Source organism: Pteropus vampyrus, unplaced genomic scaffold (genome assembly GCF_000151845.1).
Source record: "Pteropus vampyrus isolate Shadow unplaced genomic scaffold, Pvam_2.0 Scaffold11, whole genome shotgun sequence".
In the NCBI taxonomy this organism is placed as follows: Eukaryota; Metazoa; Chordata; class Mammalia; order Chiroptera; family Pteropodidae; genus Pteropus; species Pteropus vampyrus.
Genome location: NW_011888792.1, coordinates 1,277,287 through 1,290,727, shown reverse-complemented (window position 1 = coordinate 1,290,727; position 13,441 = coordinate 1,277,287). Strand labels below are relative to the sequence as shown.

Here is a 13,441-nt window from a genome sequence, read left to right as displayed (position 1 = left end):
AAACAGTAGGAGCTGCATACCCCAGGTTGAATTTGTAGCAGCTCAAGCAACTGAATTGGGAGATAAAACCATGGGTGTTTGTTTTATTTCCATTCTAATTTTTCTCATTTACATCATTAAATCACCCATATTTTTCTTAGCCAGTATTCTGTGGAACCAATTTAAATTGCTCATTGGTTTCTTTGACACGTTCTTAACTTTTATTCTGTTCTATTCCTTCTTATAGAAATAACACATGTGCAGAAATTTTAGAGTAGTATATATGTTCTGCATGCCCCCATTTCTGCTGCCTCTGGTGACTGTAGGTTGAATGAACATTGTCACCAGAAATACCTGGAATTGGGAGTGCGAGGCCCTGTGGCCCATTTCTCTTCGCTGAGATCAGGTCCCTTTGGCCCTGCCCCGCATGTCCTCCCTAGCTCGACTTTTCTGTCTGCTCTCACCCTGTCCTCCTGCCCCCTCACTCAGCCGGCCTCCTAAGTCAGCCCTTGCTGAGGGTTGTTCTTCAACCCCACCCCCCAATTCGGAATTCCTGGGTTTGTGTGGCTTCTAAGATGAGAGTAGGGGCTTTATCTTTGGTGGTTTCCACCTCTACCATAGCTCTTTGGCTCCTGGGTGTTTCTGTGGGAGCCTGGTCCTCCATAGCACAGGGTACGGGGTCTTTTTCAGGATGGTTGCCTTGGTGCTCTGCATACAAGCCCTGCCGGCTGTTGCGGGCTTGACTACCTGGAGCCCTCACCTCTGCTCCGGAGTGCATGCTGAGTCCAGCCACAGTTACCAATAGGTGCCCCATCAGAGGCTCCTCCTAACTTCTCACACCATATGGAGGGGGTGGGGGAGGGGGGGCACACACAGCCAGGTCCCTCCACCCCTCTGCTCCACTAGCCTTGGGGAATCCTTCTCTCTCCTTCCTCTGTCTGCCCCCCTCTGCCTCTTGGGCAACTCCAGTTTCATTCCTTGATTAAGCTCGACTTTTCCAAATTGTATCCCTGGTGGCTACTTTAATTTTTCAGGTCGACACCAAAACCCAAACATAATTCTTCATGTTAGATCGCCAACATTTGAGGCCGTTCAGGATGTGGTGGGGTAGTGCCCTGAGACACTGACACAGCTCCCTTTCATATTTCCCTTTTCCTCAATCCTCCCATTCAGGCAGAGCGTGGACTCTGAGCTTGTTACCTCAGATGGGATGTGGAGGTGCCTGCAAACTAGACCTTAGGGGAAGGTACCTTAGGGGAAGTTTGGGGACTGGGGACGTAAGTGAAGAAAGACTAGAAGCAGACAAAATTTTTTGGCCAAGAGCAAGGAGGAGGATGAGGGATCCCTCCTCAGACTAGGGAAAGAGTCTCTCATGCTGAGAGGCAGAGTAAGAAGGGAAGGGGAGCCCTTTCGGGCTTCCTGTAGCCCCACCAGCAAAGAAATGGCTGCACAAGTTCAAACAGATTTAAGGGCCCAAATTCTGGTGTTTCAGCCCTGGAGAAGTGGGAGTGGGTGTGACTGTGGTCATGTCAGAAGGAATCTGTGTGGACAGATGCCCCCTGCCCCCGCAGCCTCCTACTTTGGTGCTGAGAAGGTGTCCTAGAGCCTTGATCCTGAGAAAAGAATGGAAACTTCAAGAAAGACTGAATTTTGAATCTGGCAGAATGAGCTCTCAAAATAAAAATGAGTCAAAATTTGGGAATTAAAGTTGTTTTCTTGCAAACCTGAGTTCAAGAGCTGGTTCACGTCTACTACATAGCTGAGGAGGTGGGCGATGTAAAAATATTTTCATTCTTTAATGATAAGCTAAGGAATAGGCCACAGTTACTTCTCAGTCAGATGTCCAGCCAGAAAAAGGGCGCTTTCATTCTGTAGGCCTCAGTCACCCCCAGCCCTCCAGATAAGTAGGCATCTTCAGGCATCCTTATAAGGTTTAATAGTGTGGTTGAGGGCGGGAGGTGGGGGGAGAGGGAGGTGTTCCTTGCCACATCCCCATGTGGGCCCCAAGTCTGGGCTAGTGCTTTCCTTAGGCCTGTGGCTAGTAAGCAAGGGCTGAGAGCTGTGAGCAGAATCACCTCAGCCATTAGTTGATGCTACTGCCAGTTGCTCAGTGATGCCCTTGGAGCAAGGAGAGCTGCACCCAGATCCTTTCCCCTCTGTACGGTGACAGCCCCTATTTTGAAATGGCCTGTGCGCTAGAAAACTTGTCAGCCCAGCCACTTACCTGGGGTTGAGGATGTATTTCCCCAGACTCCTTCAAAACAAGATAACACTGTCAGTGACGACTGTCATTGAACTATTTTTTAAATTGGTTTTGTTTTTTGCTTATGAGGGCAGCTTTGATACATAGAAAACAATTTTTTTGGTTTTTAAAATTAGTGTTTGATTAATTAAACCTTAGTTTATAAGTTCAACTTAAAAATCTTATTACTCTACTATACTCTCTATACATACACACATACTTATTACTCTATACTAAAATTTACAATCACTTTTCAGCTTTCGATTAATGTTTGGTCTCACTGCAAACTTAACTAAATTTCCTTAAGCTTTTAAATTGCATTTATACATTTATTAATCTATAACATAATCAAATACTATGTTAACTTGTAGTATATTATAAATTTAATGTTTAAATTCTATAAATTTAATTTTCCTGTCATTTGTCTGATAATACCTACTTAGACACTTAAGTAACTCTTCTAAATATGACAAACTTATAAATATTGTGGATTATAAGTTATTTTAACCACTCCCTTATTATTTATATATTCAACCAAATTCTCCTCTGCCTTTTAACTTAAAATTAGAAGTCTAAAATCAAATACTCAACTATACATTTTTAATTAGAATTATAAGCTCAGTTTATTAGGTTCTCTAATATGCCAACTTCTCTTAAATATTTCAAGTACTTTAAATACCACATATTCAGTTCACGAACAACACAAAAATATTAGGATGATGGGTTCAGCATCTCTATACTTAATTCTAAGTTTTCTCAGGAATAAAAGACCTTTGTCCACCAAAGATACTATACTGTTTCAAAAAATTTGGCAAAAACTTCTCAGTAAACTAAGGTTCATTAACCAAAGATTTGGGCAAAGATGTAAGATTTGGAGCTGTGGAAATTGAAGGAGATTTTCTCATGACTCCGAAGGAAAAGTTGAACCCTCTTTCCTAGTCTCAGTGTTATTGGGGACCCCAAGTGTAGGCCCTCCAAACAGGGGCACCTCATGTCTTACCCCGCTAGATTCATGTCACAAATTACCTAATTCTTAAGGTTTCTCACCCCTAGATCAAATTCTTTGTTGTTGTTGTTGTTGTTGTTGTTGTTGCTTGAGTATATTCTGAGTTATCTTTCTGGTCTGGGCCATAAAAAAATGCTTATTAATATTTAAATAATAGGCGACCGGATACTGCATCTTTCTCATTCTCTTTGACGCTGTAGCCCAGCACCAAAATTAAGCTAAGGTCACCTATCACAATTCTGAAATATAGGACAATCACCTGGGAGGGGAGAAGGAAGAGCTTCCTTTTTCTCGGGTAAAGGCAGATGCGCTCCACCTCTCTGACCTGGGGCCTTCTCCTGGTGTCCCCAGTGCCCTCCTCTGGCCAAAAGAACTCTCCCTACATCCTGGGGGATTTTAGCAGGCTGAATCTTTTCCCCAGTGGCATGACTCTTCTCTTTCCTGTTACACCTTCTACCCCCTCAGGACCCTTGATCTCTGCACGTAGGGAGGAGGGTAGGCCTTGACATTCATCCAGCGAGTGAGTGAGTGATGGCTCAGACTTCTAGAAGTGTTAAGATTCAATAAGGAATTGACTAACCTGAATGGATGTCTGATAGAGATTTGAGTCACTGCTCAAGTTGAGTATAAATATAAAAAAAATTCCAGGTCCTGACTTGGGAAAGAAGGGACTGCATCTGCTAGTCCGTTCTCATAGTGTCTATCTGGTTAGGCTCTTATGATTTTTTCACATTTTTTTCTACTTCTCGACTGCTTTTTTAAATTGGATATATTTGGCATGTAACATTGTATAAATTTAAGGTGTACAATGTGTTAATTTGATACATTTATAGCGATACGATGGCTGTTGTATTGACACTTAGCACTTCTATCACATTATAAAATGATCCTTTTTAGTGGTATGGATGATTAGGTTTTAGACTCTTAGCAAGTTAGATGATTGTAGTACAATATTGTTTTCTATGTTCACTATACTGTGCATTAGATCTCTATGATTTACTACTCATTTTAAGTTTGTACCCTTAAACAACATCAATCTTTTCCCTGACTCCCCATTCCCTGGTAACTAATATTTTACTCTTTTTATGAGTTTGACCTTTTAGAGTCCACATGTAAGTGATATCATACAAATTTGTCTTTCTTTGACTTATTTCACGTGACATAATGTGCTCAGGGTCTATCCACGTTATCACAAATGGCAGAGTATCCTTGTTTCTCATAGCTGAGTAGTATTCCATTGTACATATATACCACATCTTTTTTATCTGTTCATATGTTCATGGTAATTTAGGTTGTTTCCATATTTTTGCTATTGGGGATAATGCTGAAATAAAATGGGAATGCATATATGTCTTCAAAATCCTGTTTTCATTTCCTTTGGATATATACCCAGAAGTAGAATTGCCGGGTCGTATGATAGACCTATTTTTAATATTTTGAGGAACCTCAATATTATTTTCCATAGTCGTTAGGCCAATTTACATTCCACTAACAGCGTATAAGGCTTCCCTTTTCACCAAATCCTTGCCAGCAGCTGTTGTCTCTTTTTGATGATGGCCATTCTTACAGGTGCGAGGTAATATTTCATTGTGGTTTTGATTTGCATTTCCCTGATGATTAGTGATGTTGAGCATCTTTCCATGTGCCTGTTGGCCATTTTGATGTCCTCTTTGGAAAAAATGTCTATTCTTATTTTTAAATCAAATTGTTTTTTTCGTTATTAAGTTCTTTATATATTTTGGATATTAACCCCTTGCAGAACTATTCTCCCATTCAGTAGGTTGTCTTTTCATTTTTGTCAATTGTTTCTTTTGCTATGAAGAAGCTTTTGAGCTTGATGTTGTCTTATTTATTGATTTGTGCTTTTGTTGTTTGTGCTTTTGCATCATATCCAAAAAATCATCGCCTAGACCAATGTTGAGGGGCTTCTTTCCTACGTTTTCTTCTGAGTCCTTCTCCACTTTTTAAAATTTTCTGATAGTTTCAAGCTTTCTATATCAGCTTCCAAGATTTTGAGGAGGGAAAACTAGTAATAAGACAAGATAGTGTAACCCAGCTGTGTGTTGGTAAATGTTTGACAGTCAGCTCTCTGGAGCCCTGATTTGTAATGCTTGCCAATTTCTGTGGGTGGAAGTACTCCCACCACGGCCAATTTCAAACTATCAACATTTTAACAATTGGCTCACAAAATTCCTAAAAATTTAATGGTTAGTTCTCATGAGCTGGCTTTAGCACACCACTGGCGCTACTTGTTCTATTTGCTCCCTGATTGTATATAACAACTTCTCAACAATGTAGTAAGCTCCCTAAGGGACGGAATTTTGTTCTAGATCTCTTGTGGGCCCATGGTACTAGCACAGTGATAGTCACAACACATTGATTAAAGAAACTTTCCTGTGGATAGATTGCTTTCTTGGAGCAACTGCACAGCTAATGGGGACTGGAAAGTGGGGGGCTGCCTCCTCTTTTTACCAGGCTCAAGGAAGCAGTTTAGGGGGAAATATAGGAGCCATAGCATGGTTTTGGTGAGGAAACCAGGTTCACTGAAAGATCAAGACACTCTAAGAATTCAGCTCAGATTCCTATCCAGATTTGATCAGCCAACATACTTTCTTTCCTCTTAGAGATTAGTCTATTTTCATGTATACAATCTGGTATGTACTTCAGTAATTAGAATAAAATCTGAGGATCTGTAGTCTTCCTCACAGACTGCCTAGTAAAGTACTAAGGGCTCTAGAGAAAGGACATTAAAATAGCTATAAAGTTATAACCTAACTGTACCATAGAGTAGGTGGAGGACCAAGTGGGCCAGAGAGCTCCTGGAGGCCCTAAGGGCTCGGAAAATAACCTTTCAGTGAGATATAAAAAATGAGAAAAAGGAGAAGATTGAGAGATGGTACTCACTAACCAAAAGAGTTTATTTCTCCTTCTGGGGTTTACTGGAATTGGGAAAGATTTGTAGGTATAGAACCACAGTTTGAAAAAGGCCTACGACAGCAATGCAGCCCAGAAATTTTTAGAAGGCAGCTACCATAGCAGATCTCCCTGGGAGACTAGATTTTGTCACAGTGAGCACAATTGTTGGATAGGCCTGAGGCCCACTCATTGAAGACCTTGATGTAGGAGCTCAAATGTCCTGAATTATGAGGCAAATATGAGGCAAACGAGATCTCTAGGCTTTATGTGTGGGAGGTAGGGGTGTCCTGAAATCCTCCATGTCTCATATTGGCCATGCATATGCCATTGTGTTTTCTGACTGTTGAAATTACGATAAAACTGTGATGAGAATGTTTATCCTTTATTTATAATTAAAGATATTTCCAGGAATTCTGGAATAGGAGAGCATATTACTACCCAGAAATATTTTTTGAAACAACATTCTTAGGAAATTTATAAAAATTTGCCTGGATCTTTGCCTTACAATGGAACGGAAGAAAGCTTAGTGCACAAATTAGACAAGTTTCTGTCCTGTACGTGCACCAATGCTACTGATATCACCATAGTTTCAGCATGTGTTGCGAGCAGCTTTTTAAGTCATAAATGGGCTTATATGATCCACCTACACTATTGTCCTTGTTACTTAAGAGGCATTCATCCATATCTTCCTCCAGCCAGCAATCATCTACTAGATAGCTACTACATGCCAGGTGCAGTCAGCCCGGTGTATCCATGAGTTCTACATCCGCAGATGCAAATAACTACAGATTAAAAATATTTGGGAAAAAGTTACATCGTTGCTGACATATACTATGTAGTTAGGCCCATGATGATTGGGGCTGTACTGAACACGTACCAACATTTTTTCTTGTCATTATTCTCTAAATACAGTATAATAACTATATAGCATTTACATCGCATTAAGTATTATAAGCAATCTAGAGATGATTTAAAGTATTGGGGGAGAATGTATGTAGATTAAAAACAAATACTATGCCATTTCGTATAAGAGACTTGAGCATCCTTGGATTGTGGTATCTGCACGGGGTCCTAGAACCAATTCCCTGTGGATACTAAGGGATGACTGTGCTATGTTACGCATTGGAAATACTGAATGTAGACCTGGTTCCTTATTCTCAGTAAGCTTACATCCCCCTAGGGGGAGCCAAATATATAAGTAAGCATAATAACTGTTGAAGGTGCTAGACAGAAGTCTTGGTGAAGGTGTGGGGGGCTGTGGAGAGGGTTTTGGAAAGAATTAGGCAGATATGCCCCAGGACTGGTCATAGGGAAGGTGCCCCTGAGTATGTGTTTGAAGGTCTTTATCCAGAATAAGGAGGCTGCGGAGGTGAGTATGGAACTGTTAGGTTTTTGTGTGAAGCTAATTAGAGTGACCAGAGATGAGACCTTCAGCCTGGGCCTTGCTCATGTTCAATCTCGCTGACAGACTTGAGCTGAGGAAAAAGATCCCCCTGCAAGTTCATCGTGGATACCTCCGAGGACAACACACACACTATCAAAGCCTGAGCCACACGTGAGTGCTGAGTAACACGATTTTTAGAAATGATCTCTTCTTTATTGCCATAGTCATATAAAAAGTTTGATATATTTGGGCGGGCAAAAGAAAGCCACAATGTATATAGAGTTGTAAGAAGTTAAAAATATATGGCTTTAGTGTTTGGAAAAGCAGTTACTAATTGCTTCTTGGGTTTAATTATCCAGGCGATCGAAATTCTGGGTTTGAAACTCTTGAAAATCCTCTGGGATGGTGTCTGTGAACAAGAACAGGCATGGAGGGTTAGGTTAGTAAGGCTCCTTACATCCTGGAATCCTGGGCTACCTTGCCCCGTGCAGGCATCCTGCAGGGGTCACTGTCAGCTTGCCTAAAAGGCCCTGCAGCCATTTTCAACTTCAGGCAGCTCTGCAAATTGTTGGCTTGAAGCCCAGGAGTGCGCTCTCACAGGCCTGAAGAAAATCAGCGGGCAGAGTAAATTTTGAGTCTGTGATTATGGTTGAGCCATATGAAAATAAAGCCTGCTTGAAAAGTAAACCTGACTGAATTTCTCAGTGAACCCCAAATCCGAAGCCAAGCGGTTAAATTCTGTGGGTCTTAATTTCCTTATCTATCAAACAGAAAAAATGCGATCTACCTTTTACTTCAGTTACACAGGGACTATCAGGTTTTAATGAATATGTGGCATAAGCTTTGGGCTTCTGGGAAGAAAGTATGCTATAAAAATAAGGCGGCATCATTTGATTCCAGTAATAATAATGTAACAAGAGTGTATTGTTACCATTGCAGCGATACTTGAGGTTGGACCAAATGATGTTTTCTTGGGAGAAGCAGAACACACCAAGCCGGCCTCCACGCATGGTGGTGTCTATGGTGACTCCGGAGTCGGCCACCAACTCGGAGCCTTCATAAAATCGTACTCTGCAGACAACACAGCCAGAGCAGGTATCCGTGAAACTCAAACCAAGGTAAGATGAACTTTCCATCGTGAGACCCAGGGGCCTCACTTCTCATATACCTGTGCCTGTGCTGTTTCATACTCTATTTTCCACAAACCTGAATTGTGCTCTAGCTGTTCCCTCTTCCCTACCAGACTGAAAGCTCTGCTGTTGTGTCCAAATCCTCCCATCTGCTGTCTCTCAGCCACATGTCTCACACAGGTCACCATTCAAGTGCACCAGTCCCCCTGTACCTCTAGCCCCAGCATGGCCCTAATATCCAGGTGGTCAGTCTGAGCCCGGGTGTCTTCTTTCCCCTTTTCTGTGAGTTTAGCCTGAGGTCTTGGAAGTCCTGGCATGCCCCCGAGGACTCTCCTGGGTGAGGCCTGCTCAGAGCTCTGCGATGCAGAATGAGGGTGCACTTTGCTTCAAGTGCAAGGTGAGGAGATGGGCCATCCACCTACCTGATGTAGCCCACCTGGGGCCTGTGCTGCAGGAACCAGCGATAGGACACCTTGTCTTTCCAGCCCACATTCCTGGAGTCCTTCCACAGCAGCCTGACCTGGTCGCTGGTGTCCCCAGTGTGCCACAGGGAGTTTCGGAGATGCTCTCCTGGACCTGTCTTAGACTTAACAGCCTGAACAATGACATGAGCGAGGTTTTAGAACAGAATTCTTAGATCTTTGGGGTAGTGAATGCATAGTTACAATCAGGCTGCCTCGGATTTGGGCAAAAGCATAAACATTTCTACTGAGGCGACCCCAACCCTTTAATAATTGGCACTGGCCAATATTCTACTCCATTGTTCCCCCCATTTGCCTGACAAGGGCTCTAAAATCTGTCCTTTCTTCCAGCAGGAATGACAGAGGCAGCCTCTCAGCACTCCTTTACAAAGTTGGCCCCGTCAAGGAACCAAGTCAGCCAGTTTCCAACATAGTGTGTCTGAGATACACCCTCAAATCTTCCCCACCTCTTGGGCTGACATTCTCAGCACCGAAGTCACCCAGAGGTTAGAATGTAGCTTGTACACAGGAATGAAGGCAAGGCCCTGGGTGGGCTCTAGTATTCTCTGACGTGGACACTAGCATGAATGCATTCGTTTCCTAGATGAACTAAATGCCATAAGGGAGAACAATTTGAAAGGAGAGTGAAGGACTCAGAAGAAAGGGAGATGAGTGAATGCAAAATGCCAGTACCTTAAGCTGAATGCCAGGTTCTGCAACAGCTCTGAACGGGGTGGCTTGCCAGTATGTCTGCTCCGTCTGCTTCCACATGACCACGTAGAAGCTGGAGCTATCTTGGTAACCAAAGATAAAGCCGGCATAGTCATCATCTGTTTGGGTATTTACGTGGAAGGTCCCTTCGAAGTCAACTCCATTAAAAGCCGTGTATCCTGTAGAGATCAGAATAAGATTAGAAAAGCAAAGCCACACGCTTAGCTAGAGAGAATGAATTCTACACAAGTGATAAATGAGGCTCTGGACATACCGACTGCGAGGCCGGGGTCGCTGTTCATGGTCTGCACAATCTCCATGCCCTGCAAGGAGAGCCGGAGGAGTTAAGAGCAGTCTTCGAGGGGACGAAGTGAGCTTGAAGGAAGCCCAGAACCTCAGGCATCACAGGTGAGTGGCCGGTGACGTGTGACCTCCACATAAAAATTACATTATCTGAGGCAGTGTCCTACCTCGTTATGTGCCCAAAGCAGAATAGAAATAATTTTGCCAAAACTCACTTAAGCAGATTCAATAAAGCCTTACTTGGAGAACATACACTTCTGATGAATGTGTCTTCTTGAGTGATGCTGGAAAATCTACTAAACCTCTCTGTGCCTTTCTTTAGTTACACACTGACGTCACGGGAGAGGCCGTCTACTGGAGAACTTAGGAGCGAGGCTGTGGGGTCAGACTGCCTGGGTCCCGACCCCAGCAATCTCAGCCGCTTACCAGCAGTGTGATCATGAGTAATCATTAAAGCTTTGAAAGACTTGATCTCATCATTTGTCAAATGAGGCCAATGAAAGTACTTTGCTGTAGGGCTACTGCGAGGAACTGATGTGCCTGGTTTGTACTCCGCATCCTTTAAATGTTATCTACTACTCTTAGAGGACCTGTGTCTGTTGAGAGGCAAGGCTGAGATGTTGCCAACCATGTGACACTCACCTGGTTCAGAACCACCCAGTTGGGGTCAATCTGGGCGTCCCCTTCAGGGTCTAGGACTACGGTCTGGTAGGCCCTGAAGTCGGTCAGCGTGACCTCAGCATTCTCCGGGCAGACGTCAATCCGATCAATGACCTGGTCCTGGTCAAAGTCTGACTCACAGATGTCTCCCACGCCATCACCTGGTGCAGTGGAGGCAGAGTGGAGCTCAATGCCTACACCCACCACCGCTCCATGACCGACAAGGGGGCTGGGCAGGGAGGAGTGAGCCCAAGCTTCACGCAAGGCTACGGTTTTCAACCCGTGTGTGGAGGGGAGCCCTGATGTCAGCCATGTCTGAGCCTGCCCCGGGCCCACTCTGGGGTCCTCACGGTGGATTGGTAAAGGCCCCCTTATGGGATCAAAACTTCCTGGGGACAGAGTAGAGAGGGCAACTGTTCAAAACTGACCTTACAAGAAACCCTGGTGTCCCCTGAGGATGGTGGATTTTACCAGCTGGTGGATCTTAAGCTGAACTTACATAATCAAATGTCTATAGCACTTTCTAGACTATAACATGTAAAAAAAGCAGAGAAACTGTTACCAGATTTATCTCTAAGACCATAATTTCTGGTGGTTCTTTGGCCAAATTTGGCCTGCAGTGTGTTTTGTTCTGCTGACGAGACAGTCCTAAAATACGTGAATCTGCATAGCGGAGGGGGCGGATTTGAGGGGAGGGGTGTGCCCTCACCAGTCCCCACCGCCCTTGCCCCACTGCTGTCTCATTTCTGGCTGGATGCACACTTGGCCTGGCCCTGCAGGCATCCGAGTTTGTGAACTCACCTAAGCCATCTGCTGCTGTGCCTTCTCGCTCTCCTTTTCTGTAACTCCCGGTGAAAGATGGAGAGCAGCTCTCCAAGCCCCTTGAGCAGGAGCGCGTGGCTGCCTCCCTGCCCCATGTTATCTCATCCTAGAGTTGCTCACAGCTGCAAAGCAGCTTTTCTCCGACAGTTGGAGACTGGTGTCTACCAGACATCTACTGTCCACATAAGCTGTGGCTACGCAGAGAAGGTATTGCCCTGGGAAAGGTGTGTCACCTAGTGCCTGGCTGAAGGGAGCCTGGGAGTCCCACGCAGCCCTGGGCTGAGTCCACTTACGGTTGCTATCCTCCTGGGCTGGGTTGGGGACCAGCCGGCAGTTGTCTGGTCCAGGGGGCACCAGGTCTGGAATGCCATCATTGTCATCGTCGTCATCACACTCGTCACCAATTCCATCCTTATCAGTGTCCAGCTGGGCACTGTTAATGACGGTGGGGCAGTTGTCTGTACTGTCCTGGTGCCCGTCTCCATCACTGTGGGAGAAGGGAGAGGTGGTTTGCATCGCAGGTCAGCAGAGGGCAGTGAGAGTCCAGCTCTCAGGAGGGAGAGTTTGGGTTCGGGGTTTTAACCAGGCCTGGTCTTTTATCAAACCCATGTGTCCTTAGACAAGGCTGCCCTGTGGGCCTCAGAGACCATCTTCTCACTTCCTCACCCAGATGAAATAATACATCACTTTCTACTCGAGAAGAGAAGGGTGAAGTTTGTGATTTTGTGACCAGACGTTCCTGCCCCTGGAGACGACCAGCTGATCCCTGAGAAAATGTGCCATGGGAACAAAGTGAGGAACAGAACCAGATGGCTCCGCCCCTCACCGGCATGCGGCCCCAGTAGGATACTGGACTCCTCTATGGCTCAGTGACCTCATCTGTAAAATGGGAATAATAACGAAGCCTACCTCATACTGTTGTTATGAAGATTAAGTGATTAGAATTTTATATACTCAATTTTAATGTAGGAAAAAGCACTTCTATGAGCCTGGTCTTAGTAGCCCTACAACGTTTCCTTTTCTATTACTCTTCACAATTTGTGGCCAGTAGACCCAAGAAGGATCAGATGTGAATGCCCAAGAGAATATGGCAGCCCCTTCCTGAGAGGTTGGCATGTAGGCTGGGCTCGGTCCTCGTCTACAGCGCTTCTCAGAATCTCTCTGCCCATCTGACTTTTCTTCTTTCCAGGTCTACTGCCATGTCCCTAGAGCTTTCCTTAGGTTGATGGAGACCTCCCATGGCTATTTAGAATCCAAGCACATACTCTTTTCGCCCTGCTCCACCCTGAGCCAATCTGGGGCTGGGAACTGCCCCTAGACTGGCTAGGATGGAACAGGAGAGAGAAACTAGGGACTAGTCCATGCTCTTTATTCCACGTTTCCCAGATGGGTCCCAAAGTTAGGCCAACCTGGACAAGCAGAAGACGGCATAGCTCAAACAGTGGAATTCCTGTGCATGTAGCAGGGCTGCTTTGTAAATCATAAAACTGAGCTATTTCCATTAGCAGCCATTCTACATAGCCCTGAACATTTTAATGCAAAAACAAGCAGTTCCTGTCTTCCTCCCCAAGGTTCAAGGTTGTGGGAATTAAAATGTAGCAGCATGACTCATTCTATGCAAATACCTAGAGGATGGTGGGTTAGGATATTTTAGAAATAACTTAGCAGTCAGAGCGCAGGATGACCTGCAACAGAGAACATCCTGGATGGACATCGTTTAGGGAAGTTATCAGAGTACCAGACCCATTTTCCACTCAAAAGCAAAGATCCTGTGTCAGACTCTGTCGCTGACTTGCCTCTTCTCATGCTGTGATCACTAACAGTCAC

General features: G+C 44.5%; 1 protein-coding gene and 1 long non-coding RNA gene across 2 annotated transcripts in view; one reads left to right on the top strand and one right to left on the bottom strand.

Annotated features, from left to right (window-relative positions):
- Positions 1-7,641, top strand: part of LOC111731265 — a 24,385-nt gene extending 16,744 nt beyond the window's left edge. Inside the window, exon 3 of the long non-coding RNA XR_002777042.1 lies at positions 7,612-7,641. This is a non-coding gene — a long non-coding RNA (uncharacterized LOC111731265). The remainder of the gene's footprint in view (positions 1-7,611) is intronic.
- An 84-nt stretch (positions 7,642-7,725) lies between these two features.
- THBS4 (thrombospondin 4) overlaps positions 7,726-13,441 on the bottom strand; it is a 46,764-nt gene continuing 41,048 nt past the window's right edge. Inside the window, exons 16-22 of the mRNA XM_011377432.1 lie at positions 11,908-12,101; positions 10,775-10,953; positions 10,104-10,152; positions 9,812-10,008; positions 9,080-9,252; positions 8,459-8,598; positions 7,726-7,936 (exon numbers count right to left, since the gene is read on the bottom strand). Of these exons, the coding sequence (XP_011375734.1) occupies positions 7,875-7,936; positions 8,459-8,598; positions 9,080-9,252; positions 9,812-10,008; positions 10,104-10,152; positions 10,775-10,953; positions 11,908-12,101 (994 nt within the window). The 3' untranslated portion in view covers positions 7,726-7,874. The remainder of the gene's footprint in view (positions 7,937-8,458; positions 8,599-9,079; positions 9,253-9,811; positions 10,009-10,103; positions 10,153-10,774; positions 10,954-11,907; positions 12,102-13,441) is intronic.